Source organism: Chroicocephalus ridibundus, chromosome 22, assembly GCF_963924245.1.
Source record: "Chroicocephalus ridibundus chromosome 22, bChrRid1.1, whole genome shotgun sequence".
Taxonomy (NCBI): Eukaryota; Metazoa; Chordata; class Aves; order Charadriiformes; family Laridae; genus Chroicocephalus; species Chroicocephalus ridibundus.
In genome coordinates this window covers 7,430,554-7,449,486 of record NC_086305.1, presented here as the reverse complement: position 1 = coordinate 7,449,486, position 18,933 = coordinate 7,430,554, and the positions used below count along the sequence as shown (strand labels likewise).

The window sequence follows — 18,933 nt, the reverse complement described above, 5'->3', positions numbered from 1 at the left end:
ATGGAGAGGAACTTGTTGAAAAGACCAGACCCATTTCTCAGAAGCATTATGCTGAAAGGCAAACAACTCCAGTTAGCTTTTTATAGTCTGGCAAGCTTTAATGGGCCTTCAAGAGGCAAGTCCTGCAATGCTTTGTTGGCTGTCTGAACCTAAATGGAGATAATGCCACATGGATTTTTTTTTTTAGCACAAGTTCTTTAAAATGAAAAGCCCCGCTAATGGAGTAACTTTCACATGATGCCTTCAAAGTGATAGACTCGTCCATCACCGCAGAAATCTGTTACACACATTAAGCTTCAAGAGAGAAACGAAGAGGGTTAAGACATTTCATTATTGGCTCTCGAGAGGGTACATTAAACAATCAATTTGTGCTGTTCTTGTGAATTTTTTTTTTCCTGGTCTCTTCCCTTTTCTCCCCTCTGTCTTCATTACCTTCATGGCCATTAGTCGGAGCGGCTGAACTTGGGAGGCTGGCCTTTAGGAGAGGGCTGCCAGTTAATGATTAGTAAAAAGCACCTATCTGCCATTGTCTGGTGTGCTGAGGATATTCTAGAGCTCTGAAGCTCCTTTCTGAAGGAAGCTGAAAGATTCGATGTGGGAGTCTGGTCTGCAGGGAGCTAAACAGCAAAGCTGCTTACTGTGGGTGGGTGAGCCCACCACGCAGCACGTGACTGGGTCAAGTTGCTTCTGTGCTTAGTCCTTTCTTGCTTTTGGTCAGGAGGAGGGTTTGCTGTGCAGAGGAAGCAGGTAGAGCTCCCAGAATTTACAGGGGAACTGTAAAAATGTCCTTGCTGCCCTTAAAAGAAGTTGGTGTGGGCTGAGAGTGCAAACAGAAAGATCCCCATAGTGCTGGAACGAAAATGCTAGTCTGCGTCCTTACACGTGCCAATTCTGGAGCAGAGCGAGAATTCAAGAGGATAAATGCAGTTCTCCTTTTGCCGATACGTAGTGGCCTGAACTCTAGGACCGGAGTCACTTACTCTTACTCAGCTGGGTCCCTGATGTCTGTCTTGTTTTGCTTCTCCCCTCTTCTCGCTGCAGAGACAAGTAACAAGAAAGTGGTGTCCCATGAAGCTGTTCTGGGAGGGAAGCTTGCTGCTAAGACAAGCTTTACTCTAAACCGGTCAGGGAGCTTGAGAGCAGAGGATTTAACAGGTAAGACCCTGCTCCTGCAAGGCCGTAACCCGTAAATTATAGCTGGAGGTGTAACGCTCTGACTGGGGAGAGCAGGATCTTGCTGATGCGTGAAGTGCTGTGATTTATCTGCGGGCCAGTGTTATGAGTTATTACCCAACTGCAGCCCAGCGCGGCAGAGTCGCTCGGTGAATGATCAGCGCCTTCCTCGCTTCCCCGCTCTGGGCTGTGAGTTCTCTGATGTGGTCCGCGTGGCTTTGATGTAGCATCAGTAACCGTTCGGAGCTGCCTCTTGTGTTTTGGGTATTACTGACTTTTGGTCTTTTATTTTTGTCTGGATTTTACTTTAACTTTCTTGCCCTGAAGCAGTACTTGACAATGTGCCTGTCAGATTAAAAGGCGAACTTCCAAATATCTCCGTCTTCTCTGCAGGGCTCGTTTTCACCTTTATGAATGTCATAATAAGGTCACATTGTAGCCAAAGGGTTGTGCCACAAGCATTATTCGTGTTGGCTCAAATCGGTTATGGGTATTTTGGTTGCCAAGAGAGGTAGGCAAATTGTTGAGAAGATCAGAGAAGAGACGGGGAAGCCACGGAGCAGAAGGAATTGACATGGAGAAAGCTTAAAAGGGCCTGTATAGCTCAGCTAAGCAACATCAAAGGGTACACAGCAATATTGGAAGGGTTTAACGTAGCAGCGAAAGCAGAAATATTGAGCAGGGTGCAAGAAGTTATCATTATTCTGTGAAATGAAACGAACAGCCTGAAATCAACAGCAGGAAGAAAGCTTCGGATAACGAATTTTTTAGCTAGCTGTGGGTGGCCTTTGAGGGGTGTTCTTTGGGCTGGGTTAGAAATTATCGGTTAAGGCACTTAAAACATTAAAATGGGAGAAGTCTCACATTGGTAACAGAAAGGCCTGAAGATGGATGGACTCTTTGGAGGAATTGTGTTTCGGTTGTGTTTTCCAAACTTAATGCTGATTATCGAAGAGGTTAAAAATCAGCTTATGCACCAATGATGAGAGTTTAAAAAAAATACTGCCCCAACACCTATTTCCACGCCGATCCTGAACAAAGGCGGTGGAAGCAAGTTCAAAACAGTGTGAGTCTCTGCCAGGAGGCTTGATAAAGCAAAAAACGGGGAGAGAAACAGCCTCTACTTAAGTGATCTGGCTTCAGCGTTGTCTTTGTGTGCAGGAGCCGCCTTGTACCGGCGACTGAAGGAGTATCTCATGACTGAGGAGCAGCTGAAGGAAAATGGTTACCCAATGCCTCACCCGGAGAAGCCTGGTCGCGCTGTCCTCTTCACTGCAGAGGAGAAGAAAACATCTGACTGTAAGCTCTGCTGGCTCTTTCATTCTGCAAGGTTTGCTAGATACATTAGATACTAGATACATGGAGACGCCTGTCCTGCTTGCAAATAGTCTTTTTGCCTAAAGATGTTCTTGGTCTCAGCATGAGCCAACAACAGGCTCCTGCTTAAGCGTGAAGCCAACAACGGGAGCTCCTGTTGCAGTGTGTCTCCTTGGCTGTGAACTCTGTCTCTGCAGGCCAGCCGGTCGCGGAGGAGAGGAGCGTGGCTGCAGGAGTCCGCTGCCTTTCTAGGGGGTGGATTTCTTCAGCCTGCGTGTCAGGAGAAAGTTATTTTTGACACAAGGTTTATAGTTGGTGGCATGTGGGGCTGTGAGGCTGAGGGAGGTTTCTAATTGCTGCCAAAGAATATGAATTAGAATCACAGAAGGGTCAGGCTGCCTCTCCTGGGACAAGCTGCCTTCGGCCACCCCTGTGAGGGCACGTGTTTTGTCAGTGAGGGCACAGGTTTCGACTCCAGCTTCATTGCAGTAACCTGGAGGCTGCCTGCTGCTGTTGCAAGAGAATCTGTTGGAGAGAAGCTCCTGTTTAGCATCTGGTGTCGCTCCCCTCTTCCAGGGGAAGGATTTTGTGTCTGTGTGTCTGTGTGTCTCTGCATGTGAGCTGCTGTTATGGTTGGGATACGGACCGGCATTGGGCCAGGCTGGTTTTGCGGTGGGTCCTGCCTTGCCGCTTTGGATTGCACAGTTTTCTGCTTGGTCTCTTGAGAGCTCTGGGCCAAGCAGTTCCCCAAAGTCCGTTTTGCAACTGTACAGAGCGATCGCCCAGGTTTCCTCAGGACGGGGTGGGGGCCTCTTCTGTCTGAATTTTCTGGATCCCTGTAGCAGGATTTATGCTTCTCAGATGCTGGTGAGAGCAGGCTGTGGTGCAGCAGGGGTGAAACATACTTAGGGTGTACTTTGAGGTGCTGTGCCACGCTCCTTTGAGCATCTCTTGGGAGAGAGCTTGCTAAAGTGTGTTAAGTGCTCATCCGTGTTAACACCTTGTGTCTACATTTGTCCTGTGGTTGCTGAAGCAACCTGTACGAAAGCTCTCTTGCATTAACACTGTCAAGTACTGTATTTGTTAGAGCCCTTTTCTCCAGCGAACCAGCCAGCTCCTTTATACGATTCTGAGATCGTGTTCCTGATTCGGTTTCTGTATTTTCCTGCAGATGTTGCAGGATCTTTGAATTTGTTCTAATTTAAGTAAAGCTGTTGCTAGTCTGTCAATGCTGCAGCCGTGGTCAGTGGACAAAAATGGTCCAGACTGGTGTTACGCAGAGCTGGGAATGTGCTGGCAGCTTAAATGCTCGCACTAGAACACGGGGAATTGGGTGGACATCAGAAGCATGGCAGTTGACTCCTTTATTGTGGCTTTTTGTATCTCTCTCCTCTGAATTGTGAGCAGTACGAGCGGAGGTGGCAGGAGCGAGAAGTCCGTAACTGCCCCCGCGGTGGGCCAGGATGTGCTGTTGTAAACGTTGCCATCTTTAGATGCTGGAGAATCCGTACAGAAAAGCTGTGCCCAGGAAGAACGGGAACGTCATTTAGAAGTGTCAAGGCACAGATCCCCGGAAACGGGGCTTCATTAGCTCTGATGTCCAATGAATGACTTATTTATCCTGTGTCTTAAAATAACTGTGTTAGAGTACAACGTAATTTGCTGTGGCTGGAGAAACGGGTGGCAAATGTTGATGTGAACTGTGTCAGAGCCAATGTTGCACACCAAAAACAGTGGGGAGTCTTATGTTTGCCTGTGAGAAGTGTTTGGGGGCAAATGCCACAGGCCTGTGTTTTCAGAGGGGTTGCTGCGTCTTTACGGGAGTTTAAAACCACATTTGGAATCCTTTGTAACGGGAAAAGTTGTTTCACCGGTGTTTGGGGCTTGAGTGATTCTGATTTCCTTGTGCTTTGGCCAAGTTTAACAGGTGAAGGATTTCTAGTGATGTGACTCTGGCTTCTCTCTTTTCTTAAAGCCTCCTGCCGGATTTGTTGTCGCTGTGGCACGGAGTACATGGTCTCGGCCTCTGGAAACTGCATTCGCAAAGAGGAGTGTGTCCATCACTGGGGAAGGCTACGCAAGCAGAGAGGTATATCGCGTCAAAGAGGGCTTAGTCATGTGCTGGCTGTGCTCTAGCTCCGAACACAGGGGTTACCTCGGGTTTGACGTGCTGTGGAATATTCTGTGGCTTTTGGGGCTCGTCGTGCTCACAGGTTGTGACAGTTCCTAGTTTTGTCACTGGGTGGCCCTGCTGCTGCTGCTGCTGAAATAGTCTTGCAAAGAGCTGCTGGTGAGTAGTGGAACGGCCCTGAAAAACGTGACGCTGGGGCTGGAGCAGAGGTTGTTCATCTTTGTTTACAAAAAAAAAAAAAAAAAAAAGAAAAAGCAAACCTTCCTGTGCCTTTTGAAGAAATCAGTCTTTTTAGGAGGCTAACTTGGGAGCACTAGATGTCTGTCACTGCCCAGGAGAGTTTACCGGTCTTGGCTGAATTCATTGGTAGCAAGACACTAACCTAGTTTGAGCTCTGCTGTGGTTCTCCATCAGAGCATCCAGGTGGCTTCTGGAGTTTGTCTGGCTGAGACTTAAACTCTTTAGATTGCTGCGTGCGAATCCGTACTTATTTTTCCCCTTTATTTGACACATTATTGTTGCTGTGCTCATCCAGGGTATCTCTGCATGTGAGAGCTAAAATTTAGGTCTCTTGTTAACAGGACTCTTCTCTTTGACTCTTCTTTCTTGTTCTTTCAGTGCCAGGTGGATGGGAAACTCATTACAGCTGCTGCTCAGGAGCTGTGGGTTCACCAGGCTGCCAGGTTGCTAAAGTAAGACATTGAGCAACACCTTTTTATTCTCAATGACATTTGTCCTTTGCTTGCAGTGGTGATGGCTGTGTAATCGTTGCTTAAGCACTTTAGAAGAGTGGTGGCTTTCCTTAAGGGGGAAAAACAAGTACTTCTCAAATATGTTTTGCTCTGTAAAGGTAGAAGAATGCAGTGTTTGGCAGGAAGGAGGAGACTCGGCTGTCTGAAGTGAGGTGGTTTCATTTGTTTTAAGCAAATGCCAATGGATTAAGCTGCCCAGCAAAAGCTCAGATGCAGTCGTCTTTAGGAAAACATTGAGGAAGTGAGAAATAAGGCATTTCCTTCTAAAAAGCAGTCTCGGGGCCTTGGCAACAGTGTGTAAGAACCTTTTTCCCATTTTTTCCTTTCCCAGACGGCTGTGCTAAGGTCACTTTCTGCTGTAGACCAAATCTTTTCTTAGTTTTCCGTTTATTGCATGATCTTTGTTGTATTAAGAGGAGGAATCTACCCAAGGAGGCTGTTGTAACTCATAAATATTACTTCTCTTGGGGTGAGGGGGCAGGGAAGGGATCCCACCACTGGAAAGCAGAATGTAAAACCTGCTCAGGAATGGAGTTTTGGCACTTTGATAGAGCTGAACGCTGTTTGGGATAGCTTTGCACAGGTGCTTGCCTTTTTTTTTTTTTTCTTTTTTTTTTTTTTTTCCCTTAGCCAACGGGAGAGTTGGCTTCCCAGCCTGGCATTACTGGTCCTCAAACCATTGACTGAAGGGAGCAATCTGTCTTTTGCCTTTCTTTGGGTCTCTGCGGATTCTCCTTGTCTCTTGTTTCAGTGGCATTTTTATATCTGGCCGCCCTGCGGGGCGGAGGAGTGTGATGCAGAGCCAAGAGAGAGGGGATCTAAAAGGCTCATGTCCAGTGGAAGGGGCTCCCAGAGCTTATCTGTTAAAAGGCGGCGTCTTGTCCCACTGTCTGAAAGACCTCAAGCGATACAGGGCCAGCGAGGCTGGCTGTAGGTTCTGGAGAGGTGGGTGCCCTTCTTGTTCTTGTTCAGACCAAAAGCTAGAGCTAGGAAGTGAATTCTGGGGCAAAATTCAAGGCTGGTCAAAACAGGAGGTATTGTCTGGATGGGCACCCTGAAAGCTGCCCTGCGCAGCCTGAAGCGCGGAGGGGATCGGGCAGGCACCGCTTCTCCTGTTTCTTTTTATGTGTGAAATTAGGATCTCTTTTTAATCAGTGTTCCAAAAAAGCATCCAGCAGGGAAGTCTAGAGAAATTGATGGGGCTGTAAAAACACGACTTCTCTGCATGTTTTTGCGTGGCTGTTGTAGACCATAAACCCTCATGGCCTTTTGAGAAACATACAATCTCTCTAATAGCCTCTTACCCAATGAAGCGTGCCACCAGTGCTTCAGGGCTCAGGCATCCTTTTGCGTCAGCCTCCTGGTTGTTGTGCTGCTACAACAGCTTTCTTGGTTTTCTCATCCAAACGTGCGAGTTTCACGGCATCCTTTGGTAGATGGCAGATTGGAGTCCATGGCCCGCTCAGGAGTGAGATATCGGGATGTTTGCGCTGCTGGGGAGCACGGTATCTTTCAGCTTTGAAGGAGGGCACTGAAAACAGCAAATATTTGTAATAAGAAGCTGTTCGGAGTAACTAGATCCGTAGCTGGTTGGAAAAGCATGTCTGTGTCTTCCTTCCAAATACGTTTGACATGTGCCTGTCTGGATTCCGCTGCAGTTGGCCGGCGTGGCGGGAGATGGCAGGATGGAGCTGTGCTCGTACCCACTGCTCCCCGGGAGCGGAGGAGGCTGGAGCTGCTCTTCTTTGTGATAACCGAGTCGGCTTCTTTTGCCGGTCTGAAAAACAGAAGCAACTTTTCTGCCCGCCTCTCAGCAAGGGAGAATTGCGCAGTTGCAGAGCATCTAGTCTAGAAAAACACCCAATTTATATTTATTTTTTTTCTTTCCTTCACTGCCCGGTTATATTGTATCCCAGAGGGAGGGAAGGGATCAAGCTGCAAGGGAGAAAAACGTTTACTGTCCGTTGGCCTGGTAATCTGCCGTACTTGTTTCTGTAGCAAAACTGTCAGATGCAGAAGGGACAAGTGTGGCCTCCTGCTCCTAGGAAGCAACAAACCATGCCACCTTTGAGCAGTGCTGGCTCTGGGTACAGGAAGAGATTGGACTCGGTGTTGGCCCAGCTGCCCCGTTAGACTCTAATGATGCAGTTCTGTGCACTCTGGCTGCACCTGCGGTAATAACCTGAGCAGGAAAACGTGCAAATCCTCGCTTTGGTTATCCCTCTGCCTGCAGGTTTCAGCTTTACAAGTGCCTCAGGTCCTCGTCTCTGCAGCCTTTCCGTCCTCAGATGAACAAGTACAGTCCGCTTCCTTGCAGGGTGAGATCTGTGAGAAGCGCGATGAAGGAGGGTGTACGCAGGCGGCTGCGATTGGGCGCAAATCCATTGAGGTTTAGGGGATAGACGAGACTTAAACAAAACAAAAAACCCTACTGAGGAATAAGGGAGAGAGGGTGTCACCTCTGGGTGTGGCACGGCAGTTTAGTTTGACCTAAAACCACGGTAGTGGGCAAAAGGGCAGTCCCAGTCTCTGCCTTGCCCTCGATTGCGTGTTCCTGCCTCCCCACTGGCGCAGCGCTGCGGGTAACCGCATCAGTGCGATCATCCAGTTTAAAACTCGCCCTGCAAAGAAGGGTTCCAGGCTGACCCAGGTAGGGTGGGATGTGTGGCTGGGGAGGAGAGGAGAGTGGGAGTCCCTGTTGCAACGGCGGCTTAGTCTCGCATTGGCTTAAGCCACTTGCGAAATGACTCCCTGAGTTTTCCTGCTGGCTCGGGGAGCTCTTCTCTGCTGGATCTTCTTGACCCCAGAGCTTTATCTGGGGATAATGAAGAGCAGTTGGAAATACTCTCTGTTTATTGCCTCGAGTGCTGGTAGGCAGTAGCTCCTGTTTGTCTGCAAACTCTCTGGTTTTGGAACACAGTGGCTTTTATTTGTATGCACACGTTGACATTTGCTGGTACTTCATTACCCTGGTTTCTCATGCCGTCTATGGGCTGTGACACACCTGGTGCTAATGCGCAAACAGGGATGTCTGGGATTAGAATCCTGCACCTGGGCATGTCTCTGCCGCAAGCTAAACCAGGAACCAGCAGCTGGAGTTATAAGACCCCATTGTGACCCTTTCTGAGTAATTCTGCTCCAAATTGAAAGTTAAAAGCTACTTGTCCCCAGATGTGTGATGTGTTGCTCCAACAGGAGCTGGCAGTATGATGCCGCTAGCTCCGATCTGGCTTTGGAATTGGGGTTGTACATGGCTACGTTTGCTCTTGCGGTGACCTTCCCAGAACGACTGGTAGGTAAAACATACACCTTATTAAACTTCAGAAAAGATAAAAAAAAAATTATTTTTGTTTAAGTGGGAGGTTCTGTTGAAGTTGACTTTTTGGATTCTTGTTCCTACCATCAACAAACTGTTGTCCCTCTCTTTCTTTCTTTTTTTTTTTTTTTCTTTAAGCAACATGTCCATGATGGGCGAAAGGAGAGCCTTGATGGTTTTGTGAAGACTTTTGAGAAGCTGCCTACGACTGATGGCTACCCTGGAATCTACGCGTTAGACTGTGAAATGGTGGGTCCCTAGTGATAGGGGCAACGCAGAAGCAAAATAAAGCTTTTTGGGGAAGACCAAAGGTGTGATACCAGTGGCTGAAGGAAAGCTTTGTTTCCCGACCATCTTCTTTCCTTTCTGCTCCAGGCTCTAAATCATATTGGTCCCATACGTTTAAATTAGCTCTTATTAATTAGTTCTAGCAACACCTGTTTCATTTGGGGACTGCGTGCACCCTGTAGCTAGCTGGCCGATATTGAGCAGTGTTTGCTGGCTGGCCTTGCTACGCTAGAGGTGCTGCATTTTGGGAGCTGCGGCACTCTGGTGAATGGCTCCACTGATACCACGCCGTGGTGGGCTTGCATGTGTCTTCACGTCTGCTCTGTTGCTTGCAGTGCTACACCAAGCAAGGACTGGAGCTGACAAGAGTAACGGTGATCAATTCTGACCTGAAAGTGGTATACGACACCTTCGTCAAACCAGACTCCAAGGTGGTGGACTATAACACCAGGTAAGGATGGAGGAGGATCTTCCCTGGGTCAGAGTCTGTGCTCAGAATCAGGAACTTGGGGGGAATGGCTGGGAGCACTTGTTGAACCTGCATTGACCACCGCTCCCTAATGGCTGAGACGCTTGGGGTCTTGAGGTGTTCCTTTAGCGAAGGAAGGCTTCCTTTCTGCTCTTGCTCTGCAGATTCTCAGGTGTGACAGAAGAGGACCTGGAGAACACTAGTATCACCCTGCGGGATGTCCAAGCTGTCCTACTGAACATGTTCAGTGCAGATACCATATTGATAGGCCACAGCTTGGAAAGTGACTTATTTGCACTAAAGGTAACTTGCATGTCTTGCACGTACATCTCTCTCTGGTTCTTTCCCACCCTGGTGTGTGTTACACATCTCCTTTAAATTTAGGATCTCTTTATTTCCAAGAAGCAGGAGGACACAGTAGATCCGTCTTGTCTCTGAGCCAGTGAGAAGCTGACTGTGTTGGAGGAGCAAGAGTGTGGGTCGCGTGTGTCACTCGTGCTGTCACCCCAGCTCTTAGTGACTGGTGCTGCCCAGGGTGACAGATCTCTAGAGGTGACTGGGGAGGGTGAACAGAGCAGGGCTGGTTGGAAGGACACATCTCAAATTATTGGCCTTTCATCCCTGCCATGTGGTCAAGAATCCTCGCTTGGTGTCAGCCTCCTTTGACTGGCTTGAAGATGTGCTCAGCCAGGGTCAGGGCATGAAGAGGGGAGGCTCAGGGTCCCCTGCGCCCTCTGGGTGTCCCCAGTAGGTATTTTAGAAACAGGCAAAGCCTCTTGGTTGTCTCTGCCACTGGAGATAATTCTCATGCTTTCTCTTCTAATGTTAAGATGTGTGTTTTCTGTGAGTGGGGTTCTCTGCCTGGTTTGCTGTGATTTGTGGTGTTACTTTGATCAAGCTGTTTTGACCTTTCAGCTGTCTTGTTTCCTGCCTGGCCCTCATCAGTCTGAGCTGCACGTCTCTGCTCTCCTGCGAGGGAGGGCTGTCCTCTCCCCTTGCACTCTGAACGTAGATCCCCAGGGCATTGTCCAGGGTCACCAAGAAAGCGTGTGGCTGGCAGGAGCTCAGTCTTTAGTCGGTGCTCACAGCCCAGAACTTCCTGCAGCCATTCTTTATCATGCAGCTCCTTCGATGAAGAAGCTGCGTCTGCCAACTCACGGCGGTGGTTTGGAAGCAGGAGGTTTTAATGCCTGCAAAGCGCTTTACCTCTCCATGGCACCCTTTATCCCAGCCTCTCAGGGAGTTCATCATCATCATAAAAAAATTATTTACAGTTTTATCAGCAGAGGATGACTGCGTTGGCCTCTTAGAGGCATGATTTTCTCTTAGTGTCGCAGACACTGCCAAGAGAACGAACCCGAGAGCAATATAGCAGAGGGTGACAGGCAGTGGCATGTCAAGCTGTAACGTCTGCAGGCTCTGGCAGTAAAGTCGACATCTCGCTAATGGCCATGGCAAGCTCCAAATGGTGATAGCATTTCAATTTTTATTTAAAGCTATATTATCCTGTTTCCTCAGTCTTCCTGATCTACATAAGTAATTATCATTGTGCCTGGGTGGGTGCCAAACTTGACTGCGCCCTACGAGGGATTATCCATAATGTTGGCAGTTTTATACTCCCAAGAGCGTAGCAGGTTGTTTCTGTTAAACTGCAGCTGTTCTCAGGCATTCACGGAGCTGGGCTATGAAACTATTAATGAGGAAGTTACGGATTGTCACGCGACATTAGCTGGTGCCTAGGAAGAGTTGAGGCAGATGAGATGGGATTATCAGGGTCCTGCCTGAGTCATCCTGTGTCAAGACTTGCAGAGCCGTCTTTTGGTCAGGCATTCGGGTTTATCTCTTAGACCTTGCATTTTACTCCTGTAGAACCTTCGTCCGTGTTCCTTTAGCTCTCACTGAACATGTATTCTTCGCAACAGAGGATTAATCTTGTTTTAGCCCGAGAGTAAAAAAAAATGGGTATTTAAAAGAAGACAGCTTACCCTGTGTTCATGGACTCTGCCAGATGTGCGGCGTAGGCAGCACGTTGACCTGATCAGCAGCTTCAGTTCCTCCGGCACGATGACACTTCAGACCTGGAGGACGGCAAGCCTCTTGCCTCTCCTGTGTGCCCAGGCACTTTGACCTGAACATGGGACCAGCCAGGGCCTGCCTCCCCATCCGCTGGGTAGTTCCTTATCCCCAGAAGCACAAGATCTTCTTGTCCCGTTCCATCCCTGTTAAGCCGGTGCTGGTTAAAAGCTTCCTGTTGACTCATTGCTGACGGACTGGAGGTTTTCAGGGTGGGTTGCGCCTTGAAGGTTAAGCCTTTTCCATAGAGGCAGCGTGGCGTACGATGGCTTAGGTACAGTTTTGACTTGCACATCCTTCCCGCTTGAGTTCACATCTTGAGAAGCAGTTGAAAAGCTATTAGAAGCTTTGTGGGGTCAACTGGTTCCTCGGCTGAGTTTCCCATTGTGAAAGACACTCTCAGAGGTGTGCCAGCTTCTCCAGGCCAGGGGATTACGGAAACACCTGTCCTGTAGTTTGAGTTTTACAAACCGAATTAACCCTGAATTTCTGCTGCTTTGAAGGTGCAGTTAGGCGGGGCTTTGAGGGCAGGGATGTTGGCTGGCAGAGCTTTGGGAAGCCAGCGTGCACACGCACTTTAAGGGAGAGTCACCTTTAATTCAGCCAGAGCCTCTTGCAAGACTGGTTGGGTTGGAGCTTGGTGATAGCATTACACAGAGCCTGACCGGAAGATTGCTTTAGCGTGGTTAATCCTAAGGAGTGTCCGTCCCTGTGGGAGAGGGAAAATAACTACCTTCCTTTCTGGCTCCCTCCCTCCAGCTTATCCATGGCACAGTGGTGGATACTGCGATCGTCTTTCCCCACCGGCTGGGTTTGCCTTACAAACGGGCTCTCCGGACGCTGATGGCAGACTACCTCAAGCGCATCATCCAGGACAACGGTGAGAGCAAGGAGGAGCTGAGAGTGAGGGTCTGGTGTCCTGTCCCACCTGGAGGTGGGCTCCTTGGACCTGCTTTCCCCAAGGCCCCTCCTCTTGCTCCTCATCTTTCCTCCCTGCACAGTGTCTGGCAGTAGCTGTGAAGGGGCCAACACGTGAAGTCTCTGCCACAGACAGTCTCAGTCTGAACCCTGCTCTGAGGGCCAGCAGCGCTTGCTTCTGCCCTCTCTGTGCGAAGTGGGGACCAGAGAAGTGGTGTGAGAAGGCCAGAGGTAGCTCTGTCAGGGCCATGCCATGCCCTCCCTTCTCTCTCTGGCAAACTGAGATTGGCCTTCCTGTTTGAAGCATGGCGTGTTCCTTTCCGTCTTCGAGTACGGTGTAAACATACTGCTGGGGAAATGGAGGCCTCTCTAACCAGCTGCTCCGTAGCCTGAGGCCCTCAAGCTAGCAGGACTTCAGCCCTTAATTTAAACAAGGGAACAGCATCGGGCTGAAGTCCAGCAAAAAATGTGTTTGGTGGAAATTCTACTTAAAATCCATCATTGTGGTTCACGGTGATCACCGAGGGACCTGTGGCTGCTGTGGCAGAGGGCAGTGAGCAGCAGGGCCAGCAGCGTCAGGCAGGAGCTGCTCTCGGGAAGCCTTCCTCTGAGCGTCGTGCTGGGCGGGCAGCCGCCCTGCAGCAGAGGGGCTGCCGGGGCCCGGGTGGTAACGGCCGTCCTTGTCTTTCTGTCCCCAGTGGAAGGGCACGACTCCAGTGAGGATGCCAGAGCTTGCATGGAGCTGATGGTCTGGAAGATCAAAGAAGATGCTAAAGTGAAACGATGACTTGCGCTTTCTCTCTCTCCTCTTCCTCCTCCACCTCTTTGAAGCAGTGCAATAAATGCTCAGAGTAACACTGTCCACCCGTACGCAGCAGCATGCTACCCCAGGCTCCCCGGGCACTCGCAGGTATCTATGGGACTTCAGGACTGCTGCTGGCGCAGCTGAACGGCACCAGCTCACTGCTTGCAGGTCCCTGTGGCCAGGTAGTGGCTCTCAGATCCTCTTGACTCCACCCGAGGGATATTCTGTGGTACAACACTTGCCTTGTAGGCACGGCAAGGTGGTTTTGAGTAGCGCAACCAGAGAGAACTTCTTGGCTCCTAGGAGAAGCTTTTAGAGGTAGGTTGGATACGTGCAGAAGGATCTTTCTGGTTCAGTTAAAGGTAGATCTTTTTCTTTCTTTTTTTTTTTTTTTTCCCCAAATGTAACTTAAATTGCCTCTGTCCTCCAAGGCTGGTAGATTCCCGCAGAGTTTGGCGATGGGGGGGGAAATGGCAGAAAGTTGGGCAGGAAGCTGTAGAGCGAGTGGATTGCGGAGCTGGTGTGTGAATGGCAAGCGAGGGGTGGCCAGAGCGGAGGCTGAAGCCATCAGGGAGGAGATCCTAGTGCAGTTCTGCTGCAGAGGGGAAAGCCAGAGCTGCGGGAGAGGGAGGCCATCTCCGAGAGCACGTAGTGGGAGCAGCAGGTCGGAGAGGAATGAGATGGGGTTGGGGAATTACCGCCTGCTGCGACCCAGGTGATCTCTTCAGTGAGGGCCGGCATCCTGGTTCTGCAGCCTCTGCAAAAGGGGGAAACCACGATGTCGGTCCTTGCCCAGACCTCAGGGAGCTGCGGTGAGGCAAGGGACAGCGGGACTGGGACGAGCTGGGCTCCCAGAGCCGAGCGGCAAATTGCAGCCTTCCAGGGGAGGACAGTGGGAAGAGCTGGCATTGTGTCTCTGCGGGTTAGGACAAGCTGTCCATCCCCTCACCCTGAGCTTCCAGCATGTCTCCAGCAAGCTCGTATGTAGGGATCAAGGTTTTTTGGGGGGACCCAGGTGCAGCTCAGATTGCGCCTAAGGGTGGCCCCTGGCGCTCTGCGGGACTCCCCACCGCTCTGTCCCTGGCGGCAGGGACTTGATGCAGGCAAGAGCAAAAGCAATAGGCAGAAATTACTATTTTAAACTAGTTTACGCGTTGGGTGTTTACGCGTTGACAGACCCAGTTACTGTCTGTCTGGGCCCTGGACAAAAGCAATGTCGGGAGTGTCCCTGTCACACTGGTGGTGGCTGGGGCAGGAGCACGGGCAGCCAGGGTGGCTCTGGTGGCCGCTCTCTGCCCAGGCTCCCTTGCTGTCGGGGGAACAAGAGAGCTGATGGAAACAGCCCCTGAGAAACGAGGTCTCTTCGCTGAGGTCCAGGCAGCAGCTTTGCCCCCTTGTTAGAGCAGCGATCGCCTCGCCCCCCCCAAGGCGGGACGGACACAGCTTCCCGCGGTGCTGGTGGTGCCAGCCCCGCATCCCCGGCACGGGCTGGTTGTGTTGCTCCAGTGGCAGTGGGGCAGGGGAGCTGCTGCGTTTTGGTTCCTGTCGGAGCTGGGTCTGGCTCGCTCCTCTGTAACCCACCGCCAGCGCTGGGCTCAGAGTCTGGGGACGCCCCCGGCATGTCCTGGTGACCTGTCCCCGCTCTGTGCCCAGCATGGTGGTGGGGAACGTGGGACTGGGCTGTGTGCCACGGGCAGGGGTGTCCTGCTCGGGCCCCTCTGCCTGGGCCAGAGGGTGCTGGTACAGCACAAGCCCTGGGGGGCTGTCCCCGTCCCACTGCTGTCCTCAGAGGCGAGGAGGTGGCTTCCAGCGCCAGACCTCTGCCAGGCTCTCCTGAAGCCACCAGGAGAAGTGGGGACTGTGAAGGCTCCTGTTATAGCTGAGCCCTTCTGTGTTGCCTCCGGCAGGCAGTGGCACGGGCTCCCAGCGTTACCCCAGATTTTAGGCCACGCAGCTCCCTGCCGGCCCCAGCGCTCCGTGGGGTACGTCGCATCCCGCTCTCCTTGCAGCCCGCCTTTGCCAAGCGCTGCAGCCGCCTCCTTCCCTGCCGTGGGGCTTCCAGGTGAAGCAGCCTCGGGACACCCTGTCCTGTCCCCCTCTCCCGTCGCCTGCAGGGAACGGTGCTGTTCCTGCCCAGGCTGTGGGAGAGACGGAGAGAGAGTTCAGTGCTTCCTAACCAGGGAGGGAAGGTTTGTTCTTGCTTCTGCCTCTTTCCCTTGTTTATCCCCCCGTTTCTCTTCACCCCTGGCTGCAGCAACGGAGCGTACCCGGAGCAGCCCACCCGTGTCTACCGTTAGATTTCAAAGCTGGCTCTTGCCCCGGGGTTCCCCTGTTACTCGACAGGCAATTCCAGCTCCCCGGCCCTCTCCCACAGCAGCTGCCTTCCCTGGAAAAGCCGTCCCATTTCTAATGTGGACCCGGAGTGCTGTGTCCTGCTTGGGGAGCTGGTTGCATGGCTTCATCCCAGCGCCTGGGCTTGGGCACAGCAGAACACGGCTGCAGGGTGCATTCCTCCAGGCGTGAGTCCTGCCAGGCCAGGGGACCACGGCCATTCCCCCTTCCTTTCCCTACGGTTCGGCCGGGACCCCTTAAAATGAGGTGTTTTTCTGGGGGGAGGCTGCCTGTCTTGTGGGGTCTTGGTGGGAGAACGGACCGCTTCCACCCGTGCTGTCGGTGTGGGTCAGAGCAAGCATCGGACCCACGGGCTGCAATCGCCTCCACCCCCTGGGACCCGTAACACTGTAAAACCAGAGGTTTGTGGTTGGTAAGAGGTTTTGGGGTTGTACATAACTATTGTAACCTGTAACTTTTTTGTAATTGTTTTTAATAAAAGAGTGTTGACTAGACGCATGCTCCTGAGTCTGGGTCTGCTCTGCCTGCGGCCGCGTCGAAAACAGTGGGTGCTGGAGCCATCCCGGAGGCGGGGAGGGCCTGGGCAGCCTCCCCCGGAGCATCCCCTCGACTTGCAGCCGCTGTTATTTCCTCTGTGTCCTCCCGGGGTGGCTCTGCAGCGGGGCCTGGCCTTCCCAGCCTGCCAGGGCGAGCCCAGGAGCGGGAGGAAAGGGGTCAAACCCAGTGCCACTCGGTGGCTGCAAAAATCCAACCCAACACCCTGGGAGTGCGAGATGAGGTGACGGCTGCGGTGCCTGGGGTGGTGTGGGCCGTGTCCTCGCTCAGTGCAAACCTCTTTCTTCTTGGGTGTCAGTGGCGGGGAGAAGCTCCACACTCCCCGGCACCGTGCGCTGGCAGCCCAGAAACCCCCCACAGCCTGGGCTGCATCCCCAGCAGCGTGGGCAGGGGGGCGAGGGGGGGATTCTGCCCCTCTGCTCCGCTCGGGGGAGACCCCCCTGCAGTGCTGCCTCCAGCGCTGGGGCACCGACAGCAGAAGGACACGGAGCTGTTGGAGCGGGGCCAGAGGAGGCCCCGGAGATGCTGGGAGGGCTGGAGCCCCTCTGCTGGGAGGACAGGCTGAGAGAGCTGGGGGGGTTCAGCCTGGAGAAGAGAAGGCTCCGCGGAGACCTTCCAGCCCCTTCCAGGCCCTAAAGGGGCTCCAGGAAAGCTGGGGAGGGACTCTGGAGCAGGGAGGGGAGCCACGGGACGAGGGGGAAGGGTTTGAAACTGGAAGAGGGGAGATTGAGGTGAGATGTGAGGCAGAAATTGTTTGGTGTGAGGGGGGTGAGCCCCTGGCCCAGGTTGCCCAGAGAAGCTGTGGCTGCCCCATCCCTGGAGGGGTTCAAGGCCAGGTTGGACGGGGCTTGGAGCAACCTGGGCTGGTGGGAGGTGTCCCTGCCCAGGGCAGGGGGTGCCACTGGGTGGGCTTTAGGGTCCCTTCCCACACAAACCAGTCTGTGATTCCATGATTCTCTCCCCCCACAGCGTGCCCTGAACTCTGGGCAGCAGCAGGGCAGGTCCTGGCTCCTCTTGTTTCCATCCCGGAGCTGGGGCAGGATCCCAGCAGCGCCAGCGCCCACCTCAGCATCCTCCCGCCGCCTGAGCAGGCTCCCCGGGAGAGCCCGTATCAATCTCGCAAATGGGGCAGGAATTAAAGTGCCAAGCGAAGGAGCTGATTCAGCACAGAGGAAGAGGTGAAGGTAAAAAGTTCAAATAAAAAAATAATAGGCTATTAGATGACCTCACTGGCAATGTGTTTTATTTAACATGCTGGTGATGGCTTGGCGATGGCAGCGGTTACTTAGGATGCTATAAAAGTCACGGCTGAACCGTGTTCTCAGCCACCTTTATGGGCCTTCGTGGTTCTGGGTGCGCTGAGCGCCAGCAGTGACCTCCCAGGGTGCCATCGGTCCCCTGCGGGGTGGCTGGTCCCTCCAGTCCCGCCGTGTCCCCCTCCTGCAGGTCACCGCTGCAAGGTCGGCAGCATTTTAGCCCTGGTCGCAGGTGAGCGCGGCCTCGGGTGCACGGATGGACACGTGGATGGACAGATGGACACCGGTCCTGCAGGTGCATGTTCAATGTCTGGCTTGGGGGTCTGAGACCCTCCTTTTGCCCTGGAAAACTGGGCACTGCCGGAGCCGGGGCATCGCCGACAGAAACCGCAGTGAGGGGCTTTGCTGCTCTCTGAAAGCTTTGCCCCATTGGGGTGCTTCACCTCTGAGTCAAAGCAGAGCCCCGGGGCTTGGCGCTGCCTGTCCCCCCCCCCCGCCACCACCCTGGCTTTCGGATGCTGGAGCTGAATCTGGGGAAGGAAACGAGCAGGGAGACCCCCGTAACCCCGGTCTCTCGCCTCCCGAAACCCCCGCGGAGGCTGCCCGGGCGCAGGCAGCTCCTTTGGGGCGAGCTGAAGCCTGAGGAGGTGAAAAAGGGAAAAAAAAAAGGCCCCTTTTCCAGCCCAGCAGAAGGAGAGGGGCGAGTTCGGAGGTGCCGGTGCATCACAAATCCCCCCACTTTGTCCCCCCCCTTTCCCATCCCCGCACACTGTACCCGTATCGATCTGTGGAAACAGCCTCTGGCCCCTCCATCCCAGTCGAAGCTCTTGACCAGTGAATCGGGGACACTGGGCTGGCTGCGTCCTCCCAGCTGTCATGGATGCGGGACCCGCTGCGTCCCTGACGGCGCTGTCGGAGCCCGTTCTGGCCCTGCGCGGGGGCAGCGGGGACGGGGGGGCCCTGCCCTGCTCCTGTCTCTGCTGCGCCGGCTGCTGCTCCCTCCTGCCTCCAGCTTCCCTTTCCCAAGCAGGGAGGGAATTCCCAAACCTGAAGCAACGCAGCCTCGGCCCCGAATCTGCCCCTTTGCAAGGGCTTGGGCAGCCCGGGGCCCGGTCGGGCCATTACGTGGGGGTCATTACGTGTCCCTCTTCTGCACCTGAGACTGGGCAGCTCATCACACGGAACCCCATGTTTGCAGATGCCGCCAGGGTTTGTGCTGTGGCCCATCTTGTCCTGCAGCATCATCCCCCGAGGAGGGGCATCCACGGGGCGTCTGTATGTCACCCCCTGCCACCGAGCCACCCGGCACGGCTCAGAGGAGACCGCGGTCATCGATCCTCTCTTTAAAAAGCTTTTTATCATGGTTTGCCCGGACCCCCCCAGGGATGTGAGGGCCAGGGCTGAGGCAGGGGGGCAAGTGTCCATCACATATCAGGGGTCCCGTGGCTCATGCGTGAGGGCAGGAGAGCCCCTTACCTGGTGACATCAGTGGTGTGAGGCCCTTTCTGCCACAGTTGATGGGGACAGG

General features: G+C 53.0%; 1 protein-coding gene across 2 annotated transcripts in view; it reads left to right on the top strand.

Moving 5' to 3' along the window:
- REXO1 (RNA exonuclease 1 homolog) overlaps positions 1–16,092 on the top strand; it is a 43,197-nt gene extending 27,105 nt beyond the window's left edge. The window contains exons 8-16 of one of the 2 annotated variants that reach the window (XM_063357849.1): positions 1,042–1,155; positions 2,335–2,472; positions 4,466–4,579; positions 5,240–5,313; positions 8,828–8,938; positions 9,313–9,428; positions 9,611–9,749; positions 12,279–12,399; positions 13,136–16,092. In XM_063357849.1, the coding sequence (XP_063213919.1) occupies positions 1,042–1,155; positions 2,335–2,472; positions 4,466–4,579; positions 5,240–5,313; positions 8,828–8,938; positions 9,313–9,428; positions 9,611–9,749; positions 12,279–12,399; positions 13,136–13,224 (1,016 nt within the window). In that variant the 3' untranslated portion in view covers positions 13,225–16,092. Of the gene's footprint in view, positions 1–1,041; positions 1,156–2,334; positions 2,473–4,465; positions 4,580–5,239; positions 5,314–8,827; positions 8,939–9,312; positions 9,429–9,610; positions 9,750–12,278; positions 12,400–13,135 lie in introns of those variants that run through there. The other variant, XR_010073914.1, reaches the window with a different exon arrangement.
- Positions 16,093–18,933: the final 2,841 nt, after the last annotated feature.